Source organism: Opisthocomus hoazin, chromosome 15, assembly GCF_030867145.1.
Source record: "Opisthocomus hoazin isolate bOpiHoa1 chromosome 15, bOpiHoa1.hap1, whole genome shotgun sequence".
NCBI lineage: Eukaryota > Metazoa > Chordata > Aves > Opisthocomiformes > Opisthocomidae > Opisthocomus > Opisthocomus hoazin.
The window spans coordinates 16,044,079-16,069,716 of NC_134428.1; the positions used below are offsets into that span (position 1 = coordinate 16,044,079).

General features: G+C 42.2%; 1 protein-coding gene across 2 annotated transcripts in view; it reads left to right on the forward strand.

The window, feature by feature from the left end:
* XYLT1 (xylosyltransferase 1) overlaps positions 1-25,638 on the forward strand; it is a 218,439-nt gene that overhangs the window by 154,736 nt on the left and 38,065 nt on the right. For both annotated transcript variants that reach the window (XM_075436455.1, XM_075436456.1), the window contains exon 5: positions 18,342-18,422. In XM_075436455.1, coding sequence (XP_075292570.1) covers positions 18,342-18,422 — 81 coding nt within the window. The remainder of the gene's footprint in view (positions 1-18,341; positions 18,423-25,638) is intronic.

Sequence of the window (25,638 nt, forward strand, 5' to 3'; positions counted from 1 at the left end):
GGAGGTTCTCCTCCCCCTCTACTCTGCCCTAGTGAGGCCCCATCTGGAGTACTGTGTCCAGTTCTGGGCACCCCAGTTCAAGAAAGACAAGGAGCTACTGGAAAGAGTTCAGCAGAGGGCTAAGGTGATGATGAGAGGACTGGAGCATCTCTCCTATGAGGAAAGGCTGAGGGAGCTGGACTTGTTTAGCCTGAAGAAAAGGCTGAGAAGGGATCTTATAAATGCTTATAAATATCTGAAGGTTGGGTGTTAGGAGGATGGGGCCAAACTCTTTTCAGTAGTGCCCAGCGACAGGACAAGGGGCAATAGGTACAAACTGAAGCACAGGAAATTCCATCTGAACTTAAGGAAGAACTTCTTTACTTTGAGGGTGACAGAGCACTGGAACAGGCTGCCCAGAGGTGTTGTGGAGTCTCCTTATCTGGAGATACTCAAGACCCGCCTGGACAAGGTCCTGTGCAGCCTGCTGTAGGTGACCCTGCTTTGACAGGGCGGTTGGACTAGATGATCCCTAGACTTCCCTTCCAACCCCTACCATTCTGTGATTGCATTCCTGGGCAAGAAGCTCCAGTGGGATTTGAGAGTGTAGTGGGATGTTGGTTGTTAGGGATATCCCAGGTGTGAGTTTCTCTCTGGTGCGCTCTCTTGCAGCTTTGCTTCAAGTGGCTTTTACTATGTGGATTTAAGTGTGAGGTGAGTAACAGAAGCTGCAGAGAAACAGGTGCTTCTGGTGTTTACGTGGGTTGTATGAGCAGAAACTCTTTAATTTCTCTTCAGCCGGGTTTTGGGGGTTTATTTTTTTTAGAAAGTTCAGTAAAATCATCATCAAATTCCAAAAGCTAAAACTGCTTGAAAGAGTGAAATATTCCTATTATAGCATTGCATTTTAAACACACTCTCCCTTTGTGGCTTCACCGAATTCTCTCAGGAAATTAAAAATCTGTTGAAATTGCCATTAAGACACTTTTTTGTTTAGATTTCAGGATGCCACTTACAATAAAACAGCTGCAAAATAATATCTGGTGGCAGTTCAAAGTGAAGATGAAACAACAACATGTGCTGTTATACCTTTCCCAAGTCACTCTTAAATAGTTGCGAACCAAAAGGCCATTAAAGAGTGAACAAAAATGTTGTTCTGCTTCAGTGGTGATATTGAAATAGAAAGGAGAGGTACAGATGAATAGAAGAACTCTTTTCTTCCAAAATAGGGCTAAAAACGTAAGAGTTGAGTGGTATTTGATGTTGAAGATTTTTCAACTTGTGTTGATATTAAATTATGCACTTGGACATTTTTTTATTCAGGATTACTGCATGTGAATGAGCGGAAGGGTTGATTTGAATTAAATACTTTGCAACAGAATTAAAGCTGCTTTGGAACAACAGATATTTTTTTAAAAGAACAAATAAAATGCAATAGTAATCCACAATGGTTACAGAGCAAGGGTGGCACAAGAGTACAGTCGCAGCTGCCTCTTCCCTTTACTCCATTGTGGAGTGGAAACTCCTTTTCCCCAGAATCGTGGTACAAGGTAAGAGCCAGCTGGCCACCAGCTGCCTCACTCCCTGGGATTTATGGGGAGCGCTGATGGGGAAATACTGTATTAACTCGTACAGAGGCATCCAGCATTGCTCTGTCTGCCTGCTGCTGTCACTCAGTAAGACCACACCACATGCTGATGCTCCAGTCCGCAGACTCTGGGAGCTGTGGGATGGTGGAGGGTGGTTGCAGGACAGAGGTAGGAAGCACAAGCAAGGCTGAGATCTTCAAGTGCAATCCCTTATATGGGAGTTGCTTAAGAGGCTCCTTCACCTTTGCTCTCTTCTGTGGGGAACAGACCCCATTTCATCAGTCTATAAATGCTACAGAAGAGGCGGGGCTCAGTTCTCACGTCTCTGTAGACCACATGCAATAATACCTGTGTGCATGTTCAGTGCTGCAGAGCTTGGGTGAATCAGAAGAGAGTAGGATACCTCTGTGCATGCTTTGTCCTTTGGGATGTGCTGCAGAATGTGACTCTTTCTCCCAAGGCATTTTTTACTTTTGATAGTGCTGACTAGTGCCAACTAGTTAAAACTTTAAATCTTGAGATATTGTGGAAGCTAGAGCTGGTGATACAGAAATTCAAGACCGACATTTTGCTGTGCAGCCCCAGGTAGAATTGGTGGCTAGTTGACTTTTACAGTTCCATCTTATTACAGCTGAGTACTTCATTTTTGCTTGTCCTGCACAGCCCTATTAGTCGCAATGCATTTATATGATACTTCTGAATCTATATCTATATAAATAGTGGTGCTGAATGCTGTTGACTCTGTGACTGTGCTTCTGTAGTTCCAGGCTGATTGGAGGGGATGAGGCCCTAAATGGTTCATTGTAGCACACATTCCAGTCTGCCACGCATCGTTTAATTATATCCATCATGCAGCATTACTTGATGTACCAGCTGAAGGCACAAACATCCCTAACCTTTCATCAGGATAATTGCACTCTTTGCCACATTAGGAACTGGTTTGGGGCCAAGTCTTTTCTAAATACAGTCGATCTCTGTTTAAAAGTTTGCTGCCCCAAAGTAATTTCTAGCAAGCAATCTTGGAACAGTGCATACTTGGGGCAGTTGAAGACTAAAGGGCCTGTAAATCCAGTTTGGTTATTTGAGTCACATAATAGCTTTAAATAATTGGGGCAGCCTTGGAAGATGTCTTTAGCACTGACTCACATCATTGTATTCTGAAGACAGGATGCGCCATGCCAGTCAGGTGCAAGGTAGCTTCCAGATGGTTTCGTGGCAAGAGCTTGCTGGAACTGTGGCTATGCATGCTCTATGAGGGTCAGTGTCACTGCTAAACCTTCATATGGGTGGTATCATGTAGGCGCTGAAACTGTTTCCACAGGGCTCAACTCATGTTGCTGGTAGCAGCTACAGAACTATAGCTGAAGACTGTAACACCCTCACCTTTCTTCTGTATGTGAAACTGGTACGTGTGATGTGTGAAGAGCCTGTGTGTAAAGAGATACCAGTGCTGGGTATCATCAAAAAGTGCCTGGAGGACCCCCAGGTTTGTGAACATTGCAACCCAGAAGGAGAGAGGTAGCCAGGACATCACTCCAGGTCACCTCCTGTCTGCTAGGCAGTGGGGCTTGGCAGGGTCAGGGGATCAGCTGGTGACAGACTGCCTAACTTAAATTCACATGCCTAGTCTTTTCTTGAGTTGACATGAACTACTGGTTCTCTCCTGATTAAATAAGACTATATTGGTTCCAGCTCTGTTGAGCACAGAGGTCAGTGGGAACACCAGCTTCCTACACTCCCAGCTGTCTTCACATCAGCCGCAGTTATGTCAGGTAGTGGATCTATATGTTCCCTTTGACATTTGCTCACTCAGACCTCCTTTCTGCCACATGTTTGTGTCCCACATCCCAACACTGCATTATTCACTGACTTACTCCAAAACAGTTCCAATGAAGAGCAGGGCAGGTCATCAGCTGGCACAAATTGTCAAAATAAGGTTATTGCTCAACTCAAATAAAGGTAACAAAATGTGACCTTCTGTTGTTAAAACCAATTAAGTTTCCTTCCATCAACTCTCAATTCATTATCTCTTTCACCCTGCAGGCCCTGTTCTTCCATCTTTTCAGGCTTGGTGCAAAATTAATGTTAAATCCCATTAGCCTGACCCTGTTTTCCCCATTTTGCCTTCTGGTCCTTTGAATTGATGTGCTCCGATGTGTTGATTCAGCAGCTTAGGTTTCAAAGGGAGTGGCAGGCCCACAAGGAGCTCTGGGAAGGGCCTGGTTTACTCTAATTCACCTTACTTTTAAATGAGTTTTGTGAAAGGGCCTCAGCAGCAGGGCTTTGCCAGGAGGAGGAAGGGCTCTCGGCTGTGTCACCAGAGCAGGGAGCACCGTGTGGCCCCTCCAGTGTTGGGATCCCAAAGCTCACTTCTTGGGGTAGCTCTAGTAAGGAGATTGAAGCTCATGACTGGATGAATGCATATTCACACTTGCCTTTTCTTTGGAAATTGTGAGATGGAAAAAAACCCATTTCTTTATGCAGATATATCTTTTCCACTGCATCAGGGCCATCTGCTCTCAGAGCAACGGGAGACTACATTGGCCATTTTTTGTCTAGGTTTGTGCTGCAAATTAAACAGGGAAATGGCAAGACCCAATACCAGTATCGAGTGACTAAGCTGTATGTTATGGCCTCTGTAAAAGGGTTTTGCCTTGCAAGCTTAGCATGAGCACTTTCAGTTTCTTTATTATCATGAAGCATTGAGTAGCGACTGTGTTGCATGGCAGCAGGAAATGTGCCTGGTGAGCTCTGGACCTGCCTGCCATGCTTTCTCCTGCGCAGAGCCACGAGGTGGCCCTGCGATGAGGTGGCTTCAGTGGGGAGCTGAGTGTGTGAGGAAGAACATTTTCACTCAAGTTTTGAAAGTGATGTGGGGGAGATATGATTTCGTGGCGCTCATTTCCTGATACGACATATGAGTGAGGGTGGGATGACAGTCAGAGCAAGAGCAAGTTATGTTTCAGACTGAGAGATGACCAAAATCTAACAGTGAAGCTGGAAAAGTGACACCTTAACAACTGTATGCAGAAAAGCAAAGATTTCTCATGAGTCTGAAGTTGCAACAGTATCACAGCTGATTGAGGAGCACACCGCCCACAATGATGGACTTTAAATCCAAGATGGATCTGCTGGGTAGATCTATCCCTGTCACGCAGCCTGACCTAGCCTGATATCTGTACGCATGTCACCCTCACATTATCCTTCTGCTTGTGACGATGAGGATCCCAGCCCTGAGGTCAGATGTGTCAGGAGGGGAGTGCTGTGCACATGGCTGCATTTCTTCACGGGTGCTGGAGGGTCTCCACTCCAGCAGGACAGCAGGATTGCACCCCCAGACTGACAGACTCCGCAACCTACAGGCAAAGCTCTGCAATAATGAGGAGGGTGGAGGAGGCAGCAGTGTTCGTACTGCTTGTGACTGAGTTTGCTTCATGTAAAACATTCTCAAGGTCTGTTTCGTCCCACTTTCTTGGAAGAAACTATGCATTTGTTATTAAATTGCTCAACTTAGTGAGCAAATAATTTTTCTTATTGACTTGTACAAATAAAATTTCAGATGGATGCAGGAATGTACAAGTTAATTTAACGGCTGCTTTAAATCTATGCTCATATTTAAGTTTAATTTCTTCTTTTTCACACAAAACTCTTGGTAATTTAATTTTGGAGATGGTGAAAGAGATTGCTGGATATAAAATAGACCATGTAAAATATATACGGTATAAACAAACAAAAAGATCCCACTAATCTCAATATCTAGTTTTTTTTTTCTTTTAACCGAAGTCTCACTAATTTGCATAATAGACTTGATCATTTCTGCAGCTCACTCCACGTGCTTATTTAATCAGTGATTATTATTTTCATCAAAATGGGATGTATCATGTAGGCAGATGAGGTTCTACATGAATATGCAGCGGCAGAAAAACACCGAAAAAAGACAAAGCATCCTTCTATACTAAATAAAATCCCAGTGCTTTGATAAACCTAAAAATCTGTCATGTTTGGTTTTAATAATTAAATATCCTTGGGTATTAGCAGCTGGTTAGGCAAGTATTTCTACTACTTTTTTTTAAGGTACTTTTCAGTACATATATTAAGTGGGCTCAGTCCTTTTTGTGAGATAAGATAGTCATGTCTATCTTAATTCTTTGTAGTGCTGCATTCTCACAAATAATATCATAGAATCGATAGGAGGCTGGCCTGTGTTTTGGTCATCAGGAGTTTGTGTATTAGCTTGTGAAATGTGGTAGTTTTCTATACTGATTTCTGCATTGATGCAGCTGATTAGTAATAGAATGACTTGTTTTTGTAATATCAGGTAAAGGCAACTTTGTGAAAAGCAAGTTATCTTGGCAAACACACTTCAGCAGCTGTTAGAAGTCTTGTAGTAACTGTCAGCAGTTGCATTTTTTGCCACTCTGACACATTAATGAATAGGCCTTATGGAAAAAAATGGTTGCTCGGGAACTTTTCCTGTGGAGAGTTGCCTACTACGAAACACGTAAGCAAGGAAAAAGAGAGCAGTTCTTAGAATGGTAGGAAGACAGTGCTAATTTTATTCTATTAACATGCTATAAACATACCTTCACAGCCTAATCAGTCTAGCCTCTAAACTGAGAAGCACTGCAAATCTTTTGTTACGATTTCCCATAGCCCATTCCAAAAACACAGAGCCAGGTTTATGGTCCGTCTTACACTAGCATAAACTGAGGGCACTGCACTGATTCTGGAGCATTACAGATATGAAAATAGAATGAAATTCAGTCTTTTGTGTAGGGCTTTAGCAGCTGAAAAGAGGACAGAAAAAATGTATTTGTTGATTGATTAAAGGACTTGCTAGAGGGAACTTGTCTCACTATTGAGGGTACTAAGAATATTAGTATTTGAAGGAACAAAATAATGGTTAATTTGTGTACTGCTTTCTTTCAACGTACACCTCGTAGAATGGGCAGAAAGTGCATTTACAAATGTTTCTGTCATTCCACAAGTTATTTTTTCTAGTGGGAGAAAACCATTATTGTCATAAAAATCTTTAAATAGGAATATGCTGAAAAGAGAGAAAATAACACCTGAGACACTGGGGTTTTTTCCTTGCAGGATTAAAACTAAGCAAATAAGGTCATTAAATTTACATGTTCTGGGCGTGGATCCTCTTTAAACATGCATCTCAATGTAAATAGCAATGTGGCTTAAAGCTGTGTGGCTAACCTGTTCAGTTACACTGCTGCTTCCTGCTCACTGTCTATCAAAATGATCATTTATGTCAACTTTCAACTTCCTTATAGGTGGAAACATAAATTATGATTAACCTGTGACATTATAATGTTAAAACAGCCTTTCCATGCTGAACTTCCAGCAGATAGCATGTGTTCGTTAGCTTTGCACTCTGCATTCGATCACTTCATATGCTCGTAACAGAAAGAGGTTAAAAATGTTCAGATTTGGACTCACTGATGTCATCTACCTAACTGGTGCAGTTTTATCATAAAAATCACAATTCTTTCCTTTTGTCCTAACCACAGCTACCATGGAAAGTTGCTGACTAAGGTGTCAATGGCAGCTCTTAGTGGAAGGTCAGCTAGTGACTAGGAACATTGGCATCACTGTACTTTGTCTGAACCCATCTGGCTGCATGTGACAAGTTTCCTGTGACATTCTTCGCAGTACGTGCAAGCTCACCTGCCCCTGCTTGCACTGATGCTTCTCTTCCCTTTGTATCAGTAATATGGGAAGAATTCATTTTGAACCAGAGCAACGACAGTCATTGGCTTGTCTTCTGAAAGTCTGTCATGTGGCATGGAGAGTAATATGGACAAGAACAAGTAGTTGATTATACTGGTCAGGGGCGAGCAGAGTTGAGCTGAGCTGTCACATTACTGCTGAGGATCCTGGCCCAGCTCTGGAGTGGCAGCTGTGCCCCTCCGTGGGCCCCCTTGGCCCAGAGTCAGACACCTTCCACTCTGCTGCTGGAGGATGTCGCATCCTGTCTGCAAAGGCAAAAGAGACCCAAAACACATACATGCCTGTTAACCACAGCAAGGGTGAGAATATTTAACCATGGACTCTACCAGAGAACAAAAATTAAAACAGAAGATTGTACATTAGGTTGTTTTTTTCAATTTTCAGATTTGTGTTGGTGGGATCAAAAGACAAAAAAGACTGGAAACAAACTATAAGCTTGCCAGAGCCAAGATAGACTAAAATATGGCTAGACAAATTGCTTATACTCCAGGCAGACAGAGGCTGAAGTGAAGCAGCCAAGCATGGCAGCTCTCTCTCTTAAATGGCTTTCACAACTATTTCTCTTTTTTCTTTTTATGCCCATAAACAGAAACTTCTGCTTGTGAACATGAAATGTGCCAATGCCAAAAAGAAATCTGCTTACTGAAGATTTGCACATTAGTTTAGGAGAGCCAACTCATGTTTGGAGCTGAGATAATGCTGAGTAAGCATCAAAACTTTGGGTTATTACCCAAAAATGTAAATATTTTGGAATAGGCTATAATTTGAAATGACTAACCCCCTCTTTGCTGTATTTTTCTCTTCACCAATCTGTAGTATTTTAATTTCCAAATGCGAATAATGAGAATGCCAGCAAGGCTTGATAAATAGTTTATGCCAGCACTGATAAAAATGAGCTTTCTTCAACGCCTGCAGTTCAACTAAACTGACATCTCTTGTGAATGTGGTGGGAAAGGAATTTTGCTGTACTACAATATACAGCTTTAACGAGTTTTCTAGCCCTTATCTACGTTAGACACATGTCTGCCTTTACTTGTTGGAAATAAGCAATTATAGGCTTTTTTAGCAAAGGCTATCGGTCAGGCACTCGGACCTCTGGGCTAGCAAGATGAAAAGAAAGGATACTAGTGGTGATGTGCTGATCATTCATAAACAGATATAGAGAAATAAACAGAAAATTTTTTAACAAATCAGGGTGAAATATTTTCTTTTTTTCTATCATTTCTAGCAAAGTGCCTCTCAGTTGAATACATCAACACCAGCTTATTCAGGGAATAATTCATCCTGCATGTAGCTGATTTTCTTTGATTATTTTAATGTGTACCAGGTTCTGTGCAATTGCATATTTGGAAAGAGCTTTGGAAGCTTTTGTTATTCAAGTGTTTTTTTCAGGGCATTCATTGTTGATAAGCATATGTGTAATCTAGGCTTAGCGATTGCATAAAACTAGATTTGTGAAAGGAAAACTATTTTAAATAACACATTTTGTAATTTTACCATAAAATACATAGGTTGCTTTACAATCAGGGAAAAAAAGAGCTGAATATGACATGGTGTTACAGGATAGTGTTTTTCTTATTTCTGTATGTTTTATTGCAGCAGTAGGGATGCTCAGAAAATGTCATTGTCACAGAAAAATGAGTTCCTAAGATCCATTCAGAGGTACTCCTGGGACTGAGGGGATTTTTAAAAAAATGTTTTGTAAACATCAGTGAGTTAAATCTCAACCCATCGGTGAGTTGTGTGATGTGTCTGTGGTAGAGATGGGCAAACTGGGGTACAACTGGATTGACCTCCCTGGGAGAGTCTCCTTAGTAAATGTGCTTGTGCACCTAGGAGATCAAAGATGAGTTAAAGGACAGCTCTCAGCTCCTAGTCTTGTGTGTAACCATTGTACATGCTGCTTCCTAAGACACAGAGATGTAGATCCTTATCCATAAAGTAATTTATGAGAATATAGTATGAAAGTTGCATTGTTTCAGAAAAGCTACAAGTGTACTACAGTTAAGCACATGCTGTTAAGCGTTTTAACGGATCAGAGGCACAGTGACTGCATATAGTGTGTTTGATAAGATACTGGATAATTTAAATGCTTGTGCTGAAATTGCACTATAAAATAATTGGAAATTGCGTAGATTGCTTTATGCCTAGTAAACAGCTAAAGAAAGTCAAAAGCAACAAGTTAAAAAGTTTTAATGAATGCATATGGTGAGCATTTTATTATCATAAAAGCTGTAGGGTTTATTATCTGATACAGGGCTGGAGTTTTTCATTAGCCAAAGGCGTTTCAGGGTTTCATGGGATATAGCTGGAAAACATTCTAAACAAATGAATATTCTATTTTAAAAGAATAATGAGACGTTGAGGGTTTTTATAAACTCCAAAGTTTGCTAAACCAATATATCTAATTAGATGAAGAAACTCTCTATAGAGGCTTTGCATCAACGGCTGTGCACATAGCAAATGTTTTAAGCATTTACATATCAAATACTGCTGGCAGTGCTTTGGCTGCAGTCCAGAGCTGTAGATAGTTTTAGTCACATTTGTTCATTAATCCTTGGTGGAATTCCCGTATATGGTCTCTTTAGGATTTTCATTTAAGCATGTGCTGCTGCTTGTCAGCAGTGGGCTTATTTATTTATTTTATGAATGCCATTTGAAGCCTTGAATTTATAGAAAATAGGTTGTGGAGTGTCTCAGGGAGCAGATGATGGAGTATATTCTTTTTCTCTGAGTAGATCTACTTTGTACCCAAAGATTTATGTACTCTCACTAGGAAGATGTTTATTCAGCAGTGTGACATTTAAAGAAGACTTTCACTCTTTTGTGACTATGTTAGTTCTTTTCTTTTCCCTAGGAAACAGACAATGGGAAGCAGTAATTGAAAGTACAGCAAAGATGATTGTATTGCTAGTAAAATGTCTTGAGTCATACAACACTGACAGAGTTGCACTGGGTGTAGCTGCATCCCATCTGATGACTGATCAGTGCCTGGAGCATCAAAATGCAGAAAGCTGATGCTTTGAAATACACGGGTGCGACTTCCCAGCCCAGATCCCAGCGCTGCTGCTGGAGAAGGACTCTAATCTCTCAAGTACTCGAGGGAGCTGAGCTGCTAAGGCAATAGTTTTCTTCCATTATCTTGTTCCTCTGTTAAACTTGACTTGAAAGACAAAACAAACCATTTACGACAACACTGTTGTGAAAGCAGAGATGTTAACAGTCACCTAGAGCCTTCCATGAGCAGTTGGCCTCTGAAATCATATCCATTCTCATTTTTATGGTACATTTTACGAATGACTGCTGTTATGGGAATTTGGCTTCTCTGAGAATGTTTGTTCTGTGATAGACAGCAAGGGCTAAATATAGCCTTCCCCTTTCTTTGCATTTTTAGATGGCAGAGAGTTTTTTTCTTGCTACAGCCAGGGTCAGGCTCCTCTGAGCCTCCCCTTGCACGAAACTGCATTTGGGGAGAGAGGAGGAGTTGGGAGCATCAGTGAGAGGGTCAGGCTGCATATCCAAGGTCCGAAAGCTGAACCCTGCAATGAGAGGGGTTTTTTTCTTTATTGCTGTGCTGCCTTTGCATGGTTGATCATCTTGCTCTAAGCATTTCCTACAGGAAGAGATCTTGCAGGTTTTTGCTTTTTTCTGCTGAATCATTCTGCTGTCGTATCCTTTTGTTAGGTTACTCGTCCACGCCATGCACACACCCCCACACGTGTGTTAGCTGGCATGGTGGAAGGGCCAGTGCAGATCACAGTCCCTTACTGGAGCAGGGGTATCCCACCCAGCTTCACTGCCAAGTGCTGCTGTGTCCCCAGCAGACACAGGAGTGAAGCTTTCAGAGTGCACTGGATGCTATACAGGTGTAGGTGGGAATTTGCAATAATGCTTCCCCGTCTCCTGGATTGCATTCCTTCCTCCCCACCTCCTCTGTGTCTTGTGGTGAGGCAGGGCTGCTGGCAGCGGCGGAAGCGGGTGAGCCAGTCTGAACACTGAGCTCCTGCTCCTTGTGTAAGAGGGAGAGGGCAGCAGGGCAAGGCACGGGGCATGGGATAGCCCCAGGCTAGGTGTAGTCAGAGAAGGAAGGAGAAGGAACTCTCCTTCTGCCCCAGGGGTCTTGGCAGGGATGGCATGTCCTAATATGTTACAAGAATGTGTTAATTAAGATTAAATTAATCATTTATTGATATTAATGAGCTTTATCATAATTATTATAATTTCTTGGAAAAAAGGTAGGAAAATCGAAGGCACTCAGCCCTTCCACTTCCAGACTCTTGTGTGCACATCTGCATGTTTAAACATGGAGTGATATGCTTAATTCTGGGTAGAAGAGTTTGCCCCATAATTCCAGTTTTCTTCTCTGAAGTCGTCTTCTTCTTTAGGGACCTTCTAGAAATAGTTTCTTGGCAAAGAGCTGCCAGGGTTGCTGTACACCTGGCCTCTGTGGGGCTGTGTCTTCACATAGTCACAGTGATCCTGGGTAAAGAAACTGTGGAGAGGAGTCAGCCGGGTACGGGTGAAAATACCAAAGCTTTGGGCACCGAGGGAACTTGTAACAGTTTTGACTTACTTCTGCAGACTGTGTATTTGCTTTCATCATCCTTGCTTCAGAGGCTTCCTTGCCTTACTCTCCCAAATGCTCTCCCCTTCATGTTTCTCTGTCTTTTTCATCTGTTCAGCTGCTTTCGTGATACTCGCCTACCTCTCCAGCACCCCACACCATGTCAGATCTACCACTGTATTTGCTGACACTGCACTGTTCACCACAGCAAGAGCTAACCCCCTCCCTGCACTCATGTCCCTATTTGTTGCAGCAATAGGATCTTGTGCAGCAGCTAGCAGGCTTGCCTTTAGATAATGCTAAATTAATCATGGTTAATAATTCTACCTATTTTCAGCGTGCTGTCTCCTCACAGGTGGGTACGTTGTTCTGTACTAACCTAGGCTGTTTGAATTGCACGAAAAGCAAGCGTATGGCACAGCGTGGCATGCACATCCATGTCTGGGGAGACCTGCTGCCTGAACTCGGGAGCTGCCCTCAGCCCCAGGTGCTGGTGTCACGACACAGCATTGTCACGGTCCGTGCAGTGCAGCTGTTTCAGTTCAGCACTTCAGTGTTGTTCTTCCAAGAAATACAGCCTTTGTCTTTGTAAAATATGGTAAATACATGAAAAAAATCTCAGAGCTGTGGCTGAAGCAGCATTGCTAGCAGCACTATAGCTGCCGGACTATGCTCAGTTGCAAGGGCTCTCAGGTTTGTGATTGCTGGTTGCTGCAGCTAACAACTATATGCACTTACCTAACTGCAGCGGGATGATCTGCTGGGGAAAAGTTGGGCAGCTTGTAGAACCTCCTATCCTGCTGTTGCCTGTGTCTCAGTAATATCATGTGGTTAACACAGCAGTTAATTACTGTGACCAGGACTGTGGATTGTCACAGCCTAGGCACGCTTACATTTCTTTTGCTGGGAGTCTGTCAGTAGGCAGGGTAATGAAAAGTTCCTTTTGTCCCACGTATGGAGCAATTAAAAAGCGTTCAGATTTTTACCTGTCAGATTAGAAAATGTGTAAGAAAAAAAACTTCCACATATTGAGATTACAACAGTGACAAAAGCACTGAAGGCAAATAATCATACTGAAATAAGATGTCCGCCTGGACAAGGTCCTCTGCAGCCTACTGTAGGTGACCCTGCTTCGGCAGGAGGGTTGGACTAGATGACCCACAGAGGTCCCTTCCAACCCCTACCATTCTGTGATTCTGTGAAGATTAGTGCTTGGGGAGAGAAACTGCCAAGAGGCCAAGGTACTGGTTCTTCCAGCAGACTTTGCCCTTCACTTCTGGAGAGGCGTGGAACCAGGACTGAGCGGGTCAGTTTTAAACAATTTTAAAGCCACATTTTAATTGTCTTGCTCTAGCTTTTTGTATTCCAACACTGTAATTTACAAGTAACCACACTTATGATTAAAGTGAGTTACAGCTGCCTGGAAGGGGTAGCAGAATCCACTTCTCAATGCTGATGCTTACATGCAAGAGGAGAGGAGAGCCAGGAAATAATGATTAAAAATGGAATTTAGTCTTAGTTCAGCTTAGCAGCTGTCCCTAGCCCATGCTTGTGCATATAATTCAGTATAACTTCATGACAGACTTTTAAGTTGGCACAATGTGGGGTGTTCCTGGTGAATGAAGTGCTGAGAATGACCTGGCAAGAGCCGGTGCAGTAAAACCCATCCCTTCCTGGGCACTGCTAATGAAGCAGGGTTGAAGAGAATGAAATTGCCTGTAGAGGTCTAAAGCCCAGCAAGACCATATGAGATTTAATTTGATTTTGTCTCAAACCTTGAACCAAGAACAAAAGAGTTCTGCAGTACAAGAAGTGCTTTCCAAGCAGAAACACTGTATATGTGCATAACGTCTAAAAACATTTATTTAGTCTTACCTTTCTGATAGATCAGAAGTTAAGTGACTAGGAGACAGAGAAGTGATCTGTCCTTTGTATGCAGATACACTGCATACACTAGCACTTTTAACAAAGTCTGAGACAAGATTGCCCAGCTGGGTCCTTGATAAATGAAATAGTTTATAAACCCAGTCTGGCGATTTACCTGAAATGAGGACATTTTCTGAAGACCTCACTAGTAAGTTCATCTGAAGCAGACGCAAGCTGAACCTTCCTGCCTGTGACCTCGCCTGGTGAGACAGAAGAGAAACTTAAAGAGATTTTTGGCAGCGCTGCCTGTGCTGCAGCATCATTGTGGGTGGGCTCTGGAGTTTGGATTGCAGTTAAGTCGGTGGCTTTTTGAGTTGCAGCAATCTGTGGTTTCCAGGAAGTTTTTCTTCCTGTCACTGTTCCCTGTTTTAATCAGCAGGGTCTCATCTCTCTGTGGAGCCACAGCCTGCTCCTGTGCCCGGGCAACCACTGGGTTCCCAGACCAGGCTGGAGGGGGAAACCCCTGGATCTGCAATGGGACAGGCAGACCAAGACCAAGGTGTCTGCAATACCTGCCTGGAGTGAGGCACCAGGCTCTCACCATAGCGGGGGCAGCCTGTGCAGTACCAAAATGGCAGAGTCCAACCCCAGAACCAAACACAGAAGTTGCTCTTTGCTTCTTCATCTGATTCCTGCGCAGAATCAAACTATATTGTTTCTGTACCTGTATGCTGCCAAAAGTTTCTGAACTTTCGATCTAACTTAGCCAAATTGTTATGCAATTGTAGAAGTTTTGACATATGAATAATCTCATTGAAGTGACTACTATTCCTTACATCCTTCAAGTTGCCCATGCGTCGAAGTACCTTGCTGAATCAAGGACATTTATATTAACCTTTGCTATCTTCCGAAAGTAACAATCACTTGTTTTCCTTTTCTCTGATTCTCCAATGACTATCTTAATCTATTTTCACAGCTGTAAACTAAGGGAATCTCTGCTTTTTGCTTGGATTAGTCACCAGGACTTGGAGGATTTCCTTAAAACCAGCAAGCAGAGCACTGCCTTTTTTTCTCCAGTGTTTGTCCATGGTTGTACACAGGGATGTGCTCACACCGCTTCCTGGGCAGACCTGCCAGCAGGTTCAGACAATGCAAACACAAAGTCAGTGTTTCTCTTTCCAGTTTTCCATTTCAGTCCCCAGTGTATATGACATATTCTGATATTATTGCAGTGCTCAGCATGTGTATGTGCTTACTGAGCGCCATGTTAGCCTGCTCATGCGCTGGGACACCTCAGCCCTAGGCCAGGGGCTGTTCATGAGAATACACTAGTAGCAGACCTTGCTTTGCTTTGGCAGAATCTTCTGACTTCCCTTCTTGCTATAGGACTCACCTTTCTCTTCCTTAGAACTCTAACTCTAATCTTGACCCAAAACCTGGGCTAAGCCCCAGCCCAGGAGCTCAGCCACGTCCCCAGGTTGAGCAGTGCCGAGGGTCGAGGCACTGACAGCCCTGGAGCTGCTTTTGCAGCCTCCAGAGCCCACCTGCCTGCCTGGCCGAGTGCCCCCATCCTCTGAGCCTGACCCCACGGGAGGCTTGGCTGAGTTTTGCGGGGTGGCATCTCAGCAGGTGGGCACAGTGTGCTGCCCCTGCTACCTCTGTCCACCCTTGCTGCAGGAGAGGAGCAGCAGGACCCTATTGAGGTGATCTCATTGAAGTTCTGGTGGAGATGGACTCCATCCCAGCTGGCAGCCCTGCCCTTGCTTTAACACCAAATCTACATCAATGAAGTTGAAAATGCTTTGTTTCTCGATCAGTCTTCTTTGTTTGCCATCTTCTCATGGAAGCCCTTGCACGTGCACAATTTTTCTCCACACTTTCAGTTCACTGGAGGATTAGTTTCCCATTGCTCTCTGCATGCTGCACACTTGAAAACTCTCAGTCTCTCTACTCTTACATCATCTTCCCTCCCTGCTAACGGCACAGGTAACTAGCTGACTAATCCTCCTCCCTGGTGCCTCGCCCTTCGAGTGAATTTAATAACATAAGGAAATAAAAGTGGGAGCTGTGTGGATGCATCCATCGGCTCCAGCCTCATGCATCGACTGTGGAAATGCTTGTTCCTTGATCTGTATTCGTGCTGTGTTACACATTAGGGAAACTGATAGCAGTGTACTATGTATATTACCATGTTTCAATCAGTAGCATGAACTACTCTCCCTATCCCCATGGCTTTTTTATTTCCTGCTTAGTAAGGAAATACTACAAATATGTTGCACTTGTTGCTTTCTATTATACCATGATGGTTAGTAGAAGATTTTGTGCCAGATTTATGCTCAGTGAATTATCCCTGAAATTTGTGGAGCTATAGCAGAATTTAATTTGGCAGTGTGGAGTTGATGTTGCTCCCAGTTATGTCTTCAGCTGAAAATCTCAGCTTTCTATTGCCTTACTTAGAGAAAAAATAGGCCTGTGTCTTTCGTATTTCTCAGGAGTACCAGAGGCATTGTAAATAGCTGGTGCCAGAGGCACTGGGATAGGGTAGAGACTCTGCTGCCACCGTACCTAAAGAAGTGTGATACTAATCTGTGCCAGAAGCATTTAGGAAATGTACCCCTGAAGGGAAAGTTTTCTGAAAGGTGAGGAGGATTTTAGCAACTGCATTTGCATCTATGGCATGTTCAGTACCTTTGGTTTTCTTTTTACTGTCATGTGGTGGAATAATTTGGAGGTGGTGCACAGCATCCTCCTGATATTGGGGCCAGAGGAAGCAGTTTGAATGAAAGCCTAATAGAAATCCAGTATGCTCCCATACTGAGCACAGAATTGGTTGACCCCATAAATCTAAATGTCAAATAACTAGAAAGTTTTACCACACAGAACTGTGATGTTTCATTTCCATGTTGTCAACACATGAAAAGAAGCATACTTAACTGACAAAGAGTAAAACTCTGTATAAGTTCTTTTTTTAAAAAAAAAATATATATTAAAAGTAGGACCAAGATTCCACCAATGTATTCAAGAAGTGGGAAAATATGAATTATTAATTATTTTGAGAGGCAAAAATCATGTGGGCATTTATAAGTGAGAGGCATGGAAAAGTTTGTATGGCAGCCCCAAGTCCAAATACACTTGGAGAGCACTGCTGAATAGTGAAATATAGGTTGGTGAGCAATCTAGAAATGATGATGTTTTAAGGAGTGGTGTGGATTGTTGTTTTGGTTGATCTGATTTTTATCCTGTAAGGAAATTAAAACTCAAGCACTTCCAAACTTGGTTATATTTCTAAAGATCATCTTTGCATGCCAGCTTTTGCCTAGAAACTCACCCGAAGATGTCAGCCATTGAAACCATTTCATGTGGAAGCATTGCTAAGTAAATTCACTAAATGCCTATTCATCCCAGTAAGATGGAGAATCACTGGAGCAGCAAATGTGAAAATCTGCACAGCTTACTATACAGAAAGCAGTTTTCTCAGGTTGCCAAATTGAGATGCGGAGTCTGACCCTGGGAGGTATTAGAACTCACATGAGTGAGCATAGAAGGAGGGTCTCAGGCTCCTGCAGCGTGGTCGCTCAGGCTGGTTGACAGGCAGATACTTCATGTGGTCCAGATAAAATCAATGGTTAACTTGTTCTTTATTCATCAGTTCAATAATGAAATGCTGCTTGTGATGACAGAAGAATTTGGTTTTATGAGCTATGAAGATAGTTTACTAGGCTGATAACATTTTCAAGTTGTTGCAGTCTGACCACAGAAGTTAAACACATTTTGTACGGCACTCTGGTTTAACTTGGTTTTCTGCGACTTATAACAACGAAATATTTTCAAGACACAGTACTAATGACAACTGTTTTATCTTTAGTTTTTCTGCTATTAACTCCATTATAGACCATTGCTTCAGTGGTGTTGTATCTATAATGTTGTGATTTTGAATGCAACTCAGGAGATGAAGATCTTATTAGTATGATTTCTTCAGTTTTCGGAAATATGCTGACCTAGATAAATAGAGAATGTTTTTACTCTGTTGTTAAAGAAATAACAAACCACAAAAGCTTTCAAGTGTAAATACATTATTGGACACATCAGTTAAGATTTTGAAAATGCTGGTGTCAGATTTCCAGTCATACTAATTGGAATTAAGCTTCTAAATTCCATGGTTCCTATTAATTATACTGGGATTTTGACATCCAAATTCTCTTGCTTTATGCATTCCAGCTTTGGCCTCTTCTCTATTACAAGGATGAAAACAAATAAAATGCCAATAGATACTTAACCAAATTCCCTAGGAAAGATCTAGTAAAGCATGTAAAACAGGACAGCATTACTTAATACATACTCTGTTACAATGCTTAAAACATCTGCCAAGAGTTGCTATGAAATTTGTTAAGATGTAATAAAGCTATGCTTCTTTCCAAGTACACTTTCCTGAGTAGAGAGAGGCAGTGAAGTTTAACAGCAGGATGGAAGTTTTTTCAGCAGCTGCCTCCTTCAAAGAGTCTGTGAGTAGTACCCAAATGAGAACAATAAGTATATAAATTACTCTAAAGATAGTAGTTTTCACAGTGTAATTTGTGCATCTTTTGTTCTTTCTCTTGCAGGACAAATGACCAGCTGGTAGCCTTCCTATCCAGATATCGTGACATGAATTTCTTGAAATCACATGGGAGGGACAACGCAAGGTAAGCCAGCCCTTTCCCCAGCTTCTTTTAACCATGGCACTGAAAGTTTTTGCATAGTGATGGTTTTCCAGCATTGTCTGAGTGAAGAAATCCCTAGTCCAGGAAAGATAAGCAAATGAGCAGGAAGCCCTCTCCTGAGGACAGTTGTTTGTTGGTCCAGAATGGCTCTTTCCCAGAGTCAGTTTGCAAAGATGCTTTTCTGGGGAGGGAGACATTAAGCAGACTGATGTTTGCTCCCTTCTTGGGACTTGGCACAGGTTGATGTTTCAGGAGCAAGCGGTAATTGCCCCACACAACAGCACTTCCTGCCCAAGTCGGTCCCAGCCATCCTGGTGGCGAAGACCTGCGCCAGCCGGGGTCTGCAGCAAAGCCTTGTGCAAGCAGAGCATCTCTGCAAGGTGTAGGAGCCTGTACCAGCCTGCACATGCTAGCGAGAGTGAGGATGGTGGCTGGAGGGTTGTCATGATCTGCTACAGTTTTGAAGTCCTTGGATCAGTGTCCCTCTTCATCCACCCTGTGCAGATCTCGGGGAAAAGAGAACGTGCTGCATTTCCCACAACACATCAGTAATACAGCTTTGTGGTTTGAGGGAGCAGCAGTGACCAATCACTGTGTTTCCAAAGATTTAAACAACCTCTGCATGTGGAAGATCTTTCCCATTTGATTGCAGTGGTCCTCTTTTCCTCTTTACAGATAGTTTGCTTTTCATTTTTATTTCTAGTTTTGTACTATAACAGCAGTCTTGCAACAGTTCCAGCAACTCCATATGCCAAGTCCCAGTGGCTTTGCACCTGAAAATACTGTTTTATTCTGCCCGGGTCATCAGGTCATCTTTATTCTGTAAAACATCAAGCGTACTGTAAGGCTGGGTTCAGATAATGTACACAGAGAATATGGCACATGGAGTCGCGTGTTCAGCACAGTGGATGGGTAGAATAACGCACAGGTCTCTCACTTCTTGGCTGCTCTTGCTCTTGTCACTAGATTTATCAATTCTGTCATGTTCCTGTTTAAATGAAGTCCTCACGAGCATTCATCTTGTGCATGCAGGAGTTCTATAGCACGTAGTAAAAAATAATACTGTGAGAAATAATATTTAAATCCGAGTCAACAGTTTTCACAGGACAGTCTCTGGATTGGGAAATGCAGAGTGTCAGAGTGATTGGCAGGCTCAGCTCTAGCTGGCAATAGTGATCGACAGCAGAGTTAAAGTAGAAAAGGGAAGAGAAATGGCCAGGGAAAAGCGGTCGTTCTCTTATGCCTTTTTGCTCCTCTGGTGCACGTGATTCTTCTCAAATTCCCTGAGCCGGCTAAGGAAAATAACTAATGAATTATGATATGCCTGCATCAAGCTGCTTCGAACATGCCAACCTCAGCTGGGTTAGAACAATTTAGATCAATTAAACACACTAATCTGGTATTAATTTAATAATAAAATGAGCTAAGGTGCCACTTGTCCTCCCCTCACAGGAATAACAACCCATTTTTAGTTCAGTGGTTCCCAGTATAAACAATTAAATAACTTTTAGCCCATTACAACATGTTGCCGTATTTTATTTTTTCTCCTGGATTTCTACCATAAATTCTCTGTGCATAAGGGAATATAACAGGGGATGAATGCAGATTTGCTTCCTCTGTCCATCATAGTTGTGTAGTCCCCGAGTCCCTTAAGCACTCCCACTGCTGACCACTGGATGAATGGATCCTTTCACATCACCCCTGGGCAGCTCCCCAGAATTTCTATCGTGGAGATACAGTGGCTCCCCTCCTCCAGCATAGCCCAGACAAGTGTAGAGACAGGGCTCAGAACAGCAGTTGCGGAAGCCTCTGAGTAATATTGGCGTTTGGTAAAAATTCATTCTGTTGGTGTGAAAAGCTGATCAAAAAGCAGTTAGCTCTGTATTGCAGGTGAATTTCCAGCTATACATCCACCTGTTGAGAGAGAAATTGTATCTAATGTGAAGATCTCTAGCCTCATCTTTCAGTTTTAGTGTTTCAGTAACTCAGTCTTGTCTAAACCGGTAAATGTACCATCTGCTCTGCCAATTTGACACAATTTCCAATTGACTTTCATTTTATGCCCAAGGTGTGTAAGCTGTAGTCATGCCGGTGAGGCTTATCCCTGTAGTTAGAACGATGAAATCCTCTGGACTGAAATACCTTGTATAGGCATGGGCAGGGGAGACGAGACTGAAGGCCCATCTAGGCTGTCACCCTGTGTCCTGCTGCCTACAGGCAGTGTCCCCAGAGGAGCAGAGAAGAGGTGGGTAGTGGTGCTTCCTGACAATATTCTACCAGCCTCCTGTGACCTTTGCTTGGGGAATTTTCACAGCCAAACTTGGTGACTTGCTCGTTTAAGAGTAAGGGATGACTATTTTTTTCTATTAATTTTTCCATTTACTTTTCAAATGTTGCCATTTACTTAGCCTTGTCACAGCCTTGTGGAAAAGAAATATCTTGTGGGGGAATGGTATGGCCAAGAGCTTAGTAAGGTCTAGAAGAGAAGCAACAGACTCCAGGTTTGGCAACAAAAATGATAAAGAAAAAAAAGACAGCTTTTTGAAATCATTTAGGACACAGGCCAGTCTCCAAGTTGTTAGGCAATAGGAGAAAACTCCCTTGGGACATCCTATCTCAAAACAGACTGGAACAGGATTTTTTGTTTAAAATGGCTAGTTGAAGCCATGATAAGGGAGAGGACACTAGATTAGATGGGCTGCCGCCCCATGTACAATAATAATTTTGCTGTTCCAAGGTGTTTTTCTCAAAACAAGTGAACTAATAATACAGGAGCTCAGCATTTAAATATTATTGAAAGCAATGTATAACTCTTGCTGCTACTTTTTATTTTAATTTGTGGGTGAATAATGGCTCCTAAAGGATAAGCTTTTCAGCTGTCGAAGTCTGCTTTGTAACAACTGGAAACTCTGAATTTTAAGTCATCATAGTCTTTGGATGATACAATAGAGAGAGAAAAATTAGAAGTGCCATCTTAAAACTGAAATGCTTATACAGCTCAGTTACAATGTACTTTGTATTCAAGCCATGTTCACAATCAGTACATGTTTTACTGCCAAATAAGGAGAGAAACCAGGCTTCCTTTTATAGAGTGAAGTTTTCTTTTAGTTATGCCAAAGTCATTAAAAAGTGCATCGCTCTAATTTTCCTTTAGTGGCTTCAGAAAAGGGAATGGACATGAAAATGGCTCCTTAACTCAGCTGGAGAAGCTGAGTTTTTCCTTAGAGAGCTTTCCTTAGAGAGGTAGATGTATGAAATTAAATTGCATACAGCGGCTGGAGCCATTACACAATACTTAGTGAGCAACACTCACATTTTCTCCTCTTTTCAGTGTCTTAGACTATTAAATGCAAAAGAATAACCTGGTAGTTGTGTAAGCTATTACAATTTGGAACACCCAGAAGATTTGATTTTTGTGGCAGGAGCAGCACCTGGCTGATGTATTACAAAATATAAAGACAGCGAAAGGTGACATCCTGAACAACAGGCAGGAAAAAAGGGTTTTTTTAATAGAAACTTTGCCACAGTAGTCAACTGGGAAGGAGTGTAAACATACTGTGAAGGCTGGATGCTGTTACATCTTACAGGAATCTGGAGCTCATAGGCAGAATGCAAACAGCTGAAGAAAAGACCATTAAACTTTTGTTATGTGTCTGGGTTCTTTTCTTGTGTTGTTTTTTTCTCCTCATTAATTCTGTTCTTCACAGTTGTGTTGTCCCCCTTCTGGCTCCTGATTCCAGATACTTTTAGAGGTGTTACTGGACTGTATGGCTTTTAGTCAGGAGCATCACAAGCCCATCCCAGTTCCCAGAGGCTGGAGAGACCTTGTCTCCTGAAGGGCCAGAGCACATTCCCAAAATCTCCGCCTCTTTCAGCCCAGTTCTGCTGATGTGTATCTTTTTCATCACCCTTTCAGACATGTCTTTTTTCCACCATGGCACATGCTGTTCATTGGTGCTCTGTACACTGGGTTGAAGGTGATTTGGCAATCAGTTAGAAAATGGATCACACAATGAATGCTATTGTGTATTGCTGCGTTGATGAATCGCCCAGTAAGTACACAAATGCTAGGAAAAAAAAAAAGATACATTATCTCTGCTGTTGGAATAGTTTAACCACTTAGCTCCCAGCAGCGCTTACCTTGCTGCTCATGTGAAATATTTGGTGGTTCATTTGGTTCACATTTGCTCAGCCATACTTTTTTTGTTAATCTTTTTAAAATGCTTCAGTATTCACAGACTAGGAAGATCTATTTTTTGCCTGTAAGTAGTTCAGCCCAACAGTTGCATGTGAACTGCAGTGACTGAAATAGCAACATGCATCTTCTATGCAAAGAGACTGCACTTAAAAATTTTAGACATTACAGCTGACTTTCAAATGTTCCTTACTGCTTTATGCAAAGCGTTAGGGGAGCCGTAAAGCCTTTACTGCTTCGGCTTGGCAATTTGTCTCCTTGTAGGGCTTTTATTTCTGCTCAGTTTTGGAAAACAGTGCTAAGTTGTCAGTGCAAAGGAAAACACAAATACGTTGAACATGATAGGAAGCTGCAGTAAAATCAGCCAGATGTCTTGATAAGGGTCAAAACAGGATGGTTTTTAGTCTTGTTAGGATATATAAGCAAGACTGTCCACCAGTTCAGGCAGGTGCAGTAAGTGAGAAGGTTTGAAGTAGCATAATATAAGGGGTGGGGCTGGAATTAGGAAAGAGGCAAAAATCAAGGTACCAGTAAAATAATCAGAAATCTGATTGCTATCTAAGAACATTGAGCTGCACAATTCATTTTCAGTGGTATAGATAGTAACATTTGTGTCCTTTCTTCCAAGATCCTGAAACATATTATAAAATAATTATGGCAAGGAACGTCCTTTTGAGTTAGACAGATATCTTTGGCCCTGTTTTACCCACAGGACAATAGGCTGATTTGGTGGCTTGAAAATCTGGATGAAAGTGACTCACACTTGCCCTCAATCACCTGAAATGTCTGAATCCCCGTTTCCTTTTCTTTCTTTAATCACGTGGCATGCAGATCCCGAGATGTCAGGCACAGTGGAAACACCCTGTGAGATGCTGTTGTGGTGGACACCCGGGTGCCCTCTGCACAGCATGTGTCCCTTTTGCAGTGCCTGCGGGCACTGCAGCAGCTATGATCTGCTCACCATGGTGGAAGTGGTAGCATGCGCCATAGCTTCTCCAGCAGCAGCATCACATAAATGAGATGGCTTCAAGCTCAGCCGCTCAGGCTCAGCAGTGTTCCCAGGTCGGAGACTGCTCAGTCATGTGGGTGTTAGGAAGAAGAGGAGGTGAGGGGACAAGAAATCTTCTAGAGAAGACATTTATTGGAGACAAACAGATGGCAAAATGTCAGGTTTCATATAATTGAGTTTGTCTGTTGAATTCATGCTACATCCCCGCACACTATCATTTGCAGTTGTGTCCCCGTTTAGCTTATTTTATATAAAAAGAAACAAAATCACTTGAGTTATGGCCTCCCTGATCGTGAGAGGAAGCCATTACATTTTTGTCCTTGTGAAAGCTGTTCCAGTGTTTCTTAAAAGATACGGTAAGCGAAGAGTGATGGAAAAAAACCCACAGGAAAGTCTTTGGAAGTCCCTTTTGAGCCTTGTACTCACAAGGGACTGTATGGAACTGTTGCCAAAATAAGGCAATTCCTAGTAGAGTCATTACAGCAAAAAATAGACTCTGCAAGTTTCCTACAATTAAAAAATAATTTTAGAGGGGTTTTTTTGGATTTGGGACACTTGAAGAGTTTGCTCCCTGACCTGCAGCATTAAAATATTTAGAAGCATTGAGGCTTGTTAAGACTACCTCTGAAAGAGAGATTTCCAGAAGATGGAAAGTAAGATTTTTCGAAACCAGTGGAAGTTAATGCTTAGAAACAGGCGGATGAGAAGAAAGAATCATGAAGAATTTTTTCTGAACATAATGCAAAGATGTGACATGACTAAAGCATTAAATGGATATACTGAATCAATTACATATGAAAGAAGCCGAAACAAATTATAGATATGAGGCACCTGTTGTAAAGCTTGAAAAATCTAATTATGCCCATATAGAGATGGAATTGTGACCAGATAAAATGTGCGTATTCATCAGCTTTTAACAACGTCACGTGTGGAATACCCTGAATGCCATGGACGTTTGGTTTCTTTAAAGATGCCATTGACTAAGAAGGGCTACATTTAATATAATATTTCAAGGTAGACTTGTAACTTGAAAGAGAGAGTCAAAATACTGTACCATTTTTGCTGTGCTGTCAATGATCTAAACCTGATTTTGTCCAACATTTGTGGCAGCAGACCAGATGTCTGCCTCAAATTTGCTTGCACACTGAGCATAAAACTGTTTAAACAGACATTGGAAACAACTGTGGTAATGTGGACTGTCAGAAAATCCATCCAGTAGAGCTGCCTGGTCTCGTGATGACTTCCAGCTCAGCTCGTAAACATCCACACAAATCGCAGGAACAAATGTGACGGACTGCGTCTCTCAGTGCTGGCTTATTTTTTGTGGCAGTGTCGCCTGTGTTTTCTGCTGTGGATTCAAGCCCGGTCCTCCCAAGGCTGGAGCCTGTGCTGTCCTCGTCTAGCGGCAGCTGGTGACCCCATGGTGCGGGGTTGGCCACCCCTCCATGCACACTCCTGCATGCTCTGCTGCTCCACAAGGTCCGGTGTTCTCCTCTGTTGTAGGGCATGTAGAGATATGAATGACAACACCAATTGTATTTTAAAAGTAAGATTTCCTTATGTTCCTGTTAACTTCCAAGTATTTAGCACAGTGGGCAAAGCTACTAAAAGCATTTCAATTTGTGTGCTTACTTAAAGGTTTGTCTTTTGCATGTGAAATAAGCCAAATCTCGTTATAGTAAATCTGGTCAAGAGAGAAATTCTTGATGATATTGTTGGTGCTTGTTTGTGCATTGGCATTAAAGCCTAGGGGATTGTTAGGACAGTATTGTGTTTGTAATATTTTCTTCAGAGTAAAGGAATTAAAGAAAGATAAGAAGAATTCTGCTTTTGGCCTCATAACATTTGCATTCAGAATGCCGCAGTTTGAACACATTGGAAAGCCGGTTACAATGTTTATTTCTCCTTCTCTTTTCTTCTATTGTTTCTTCTATTGTTTTTATCTATACTGAGAGTTTTTTGATAATCTTTTGAAACAGTGGGAATTGTGCATT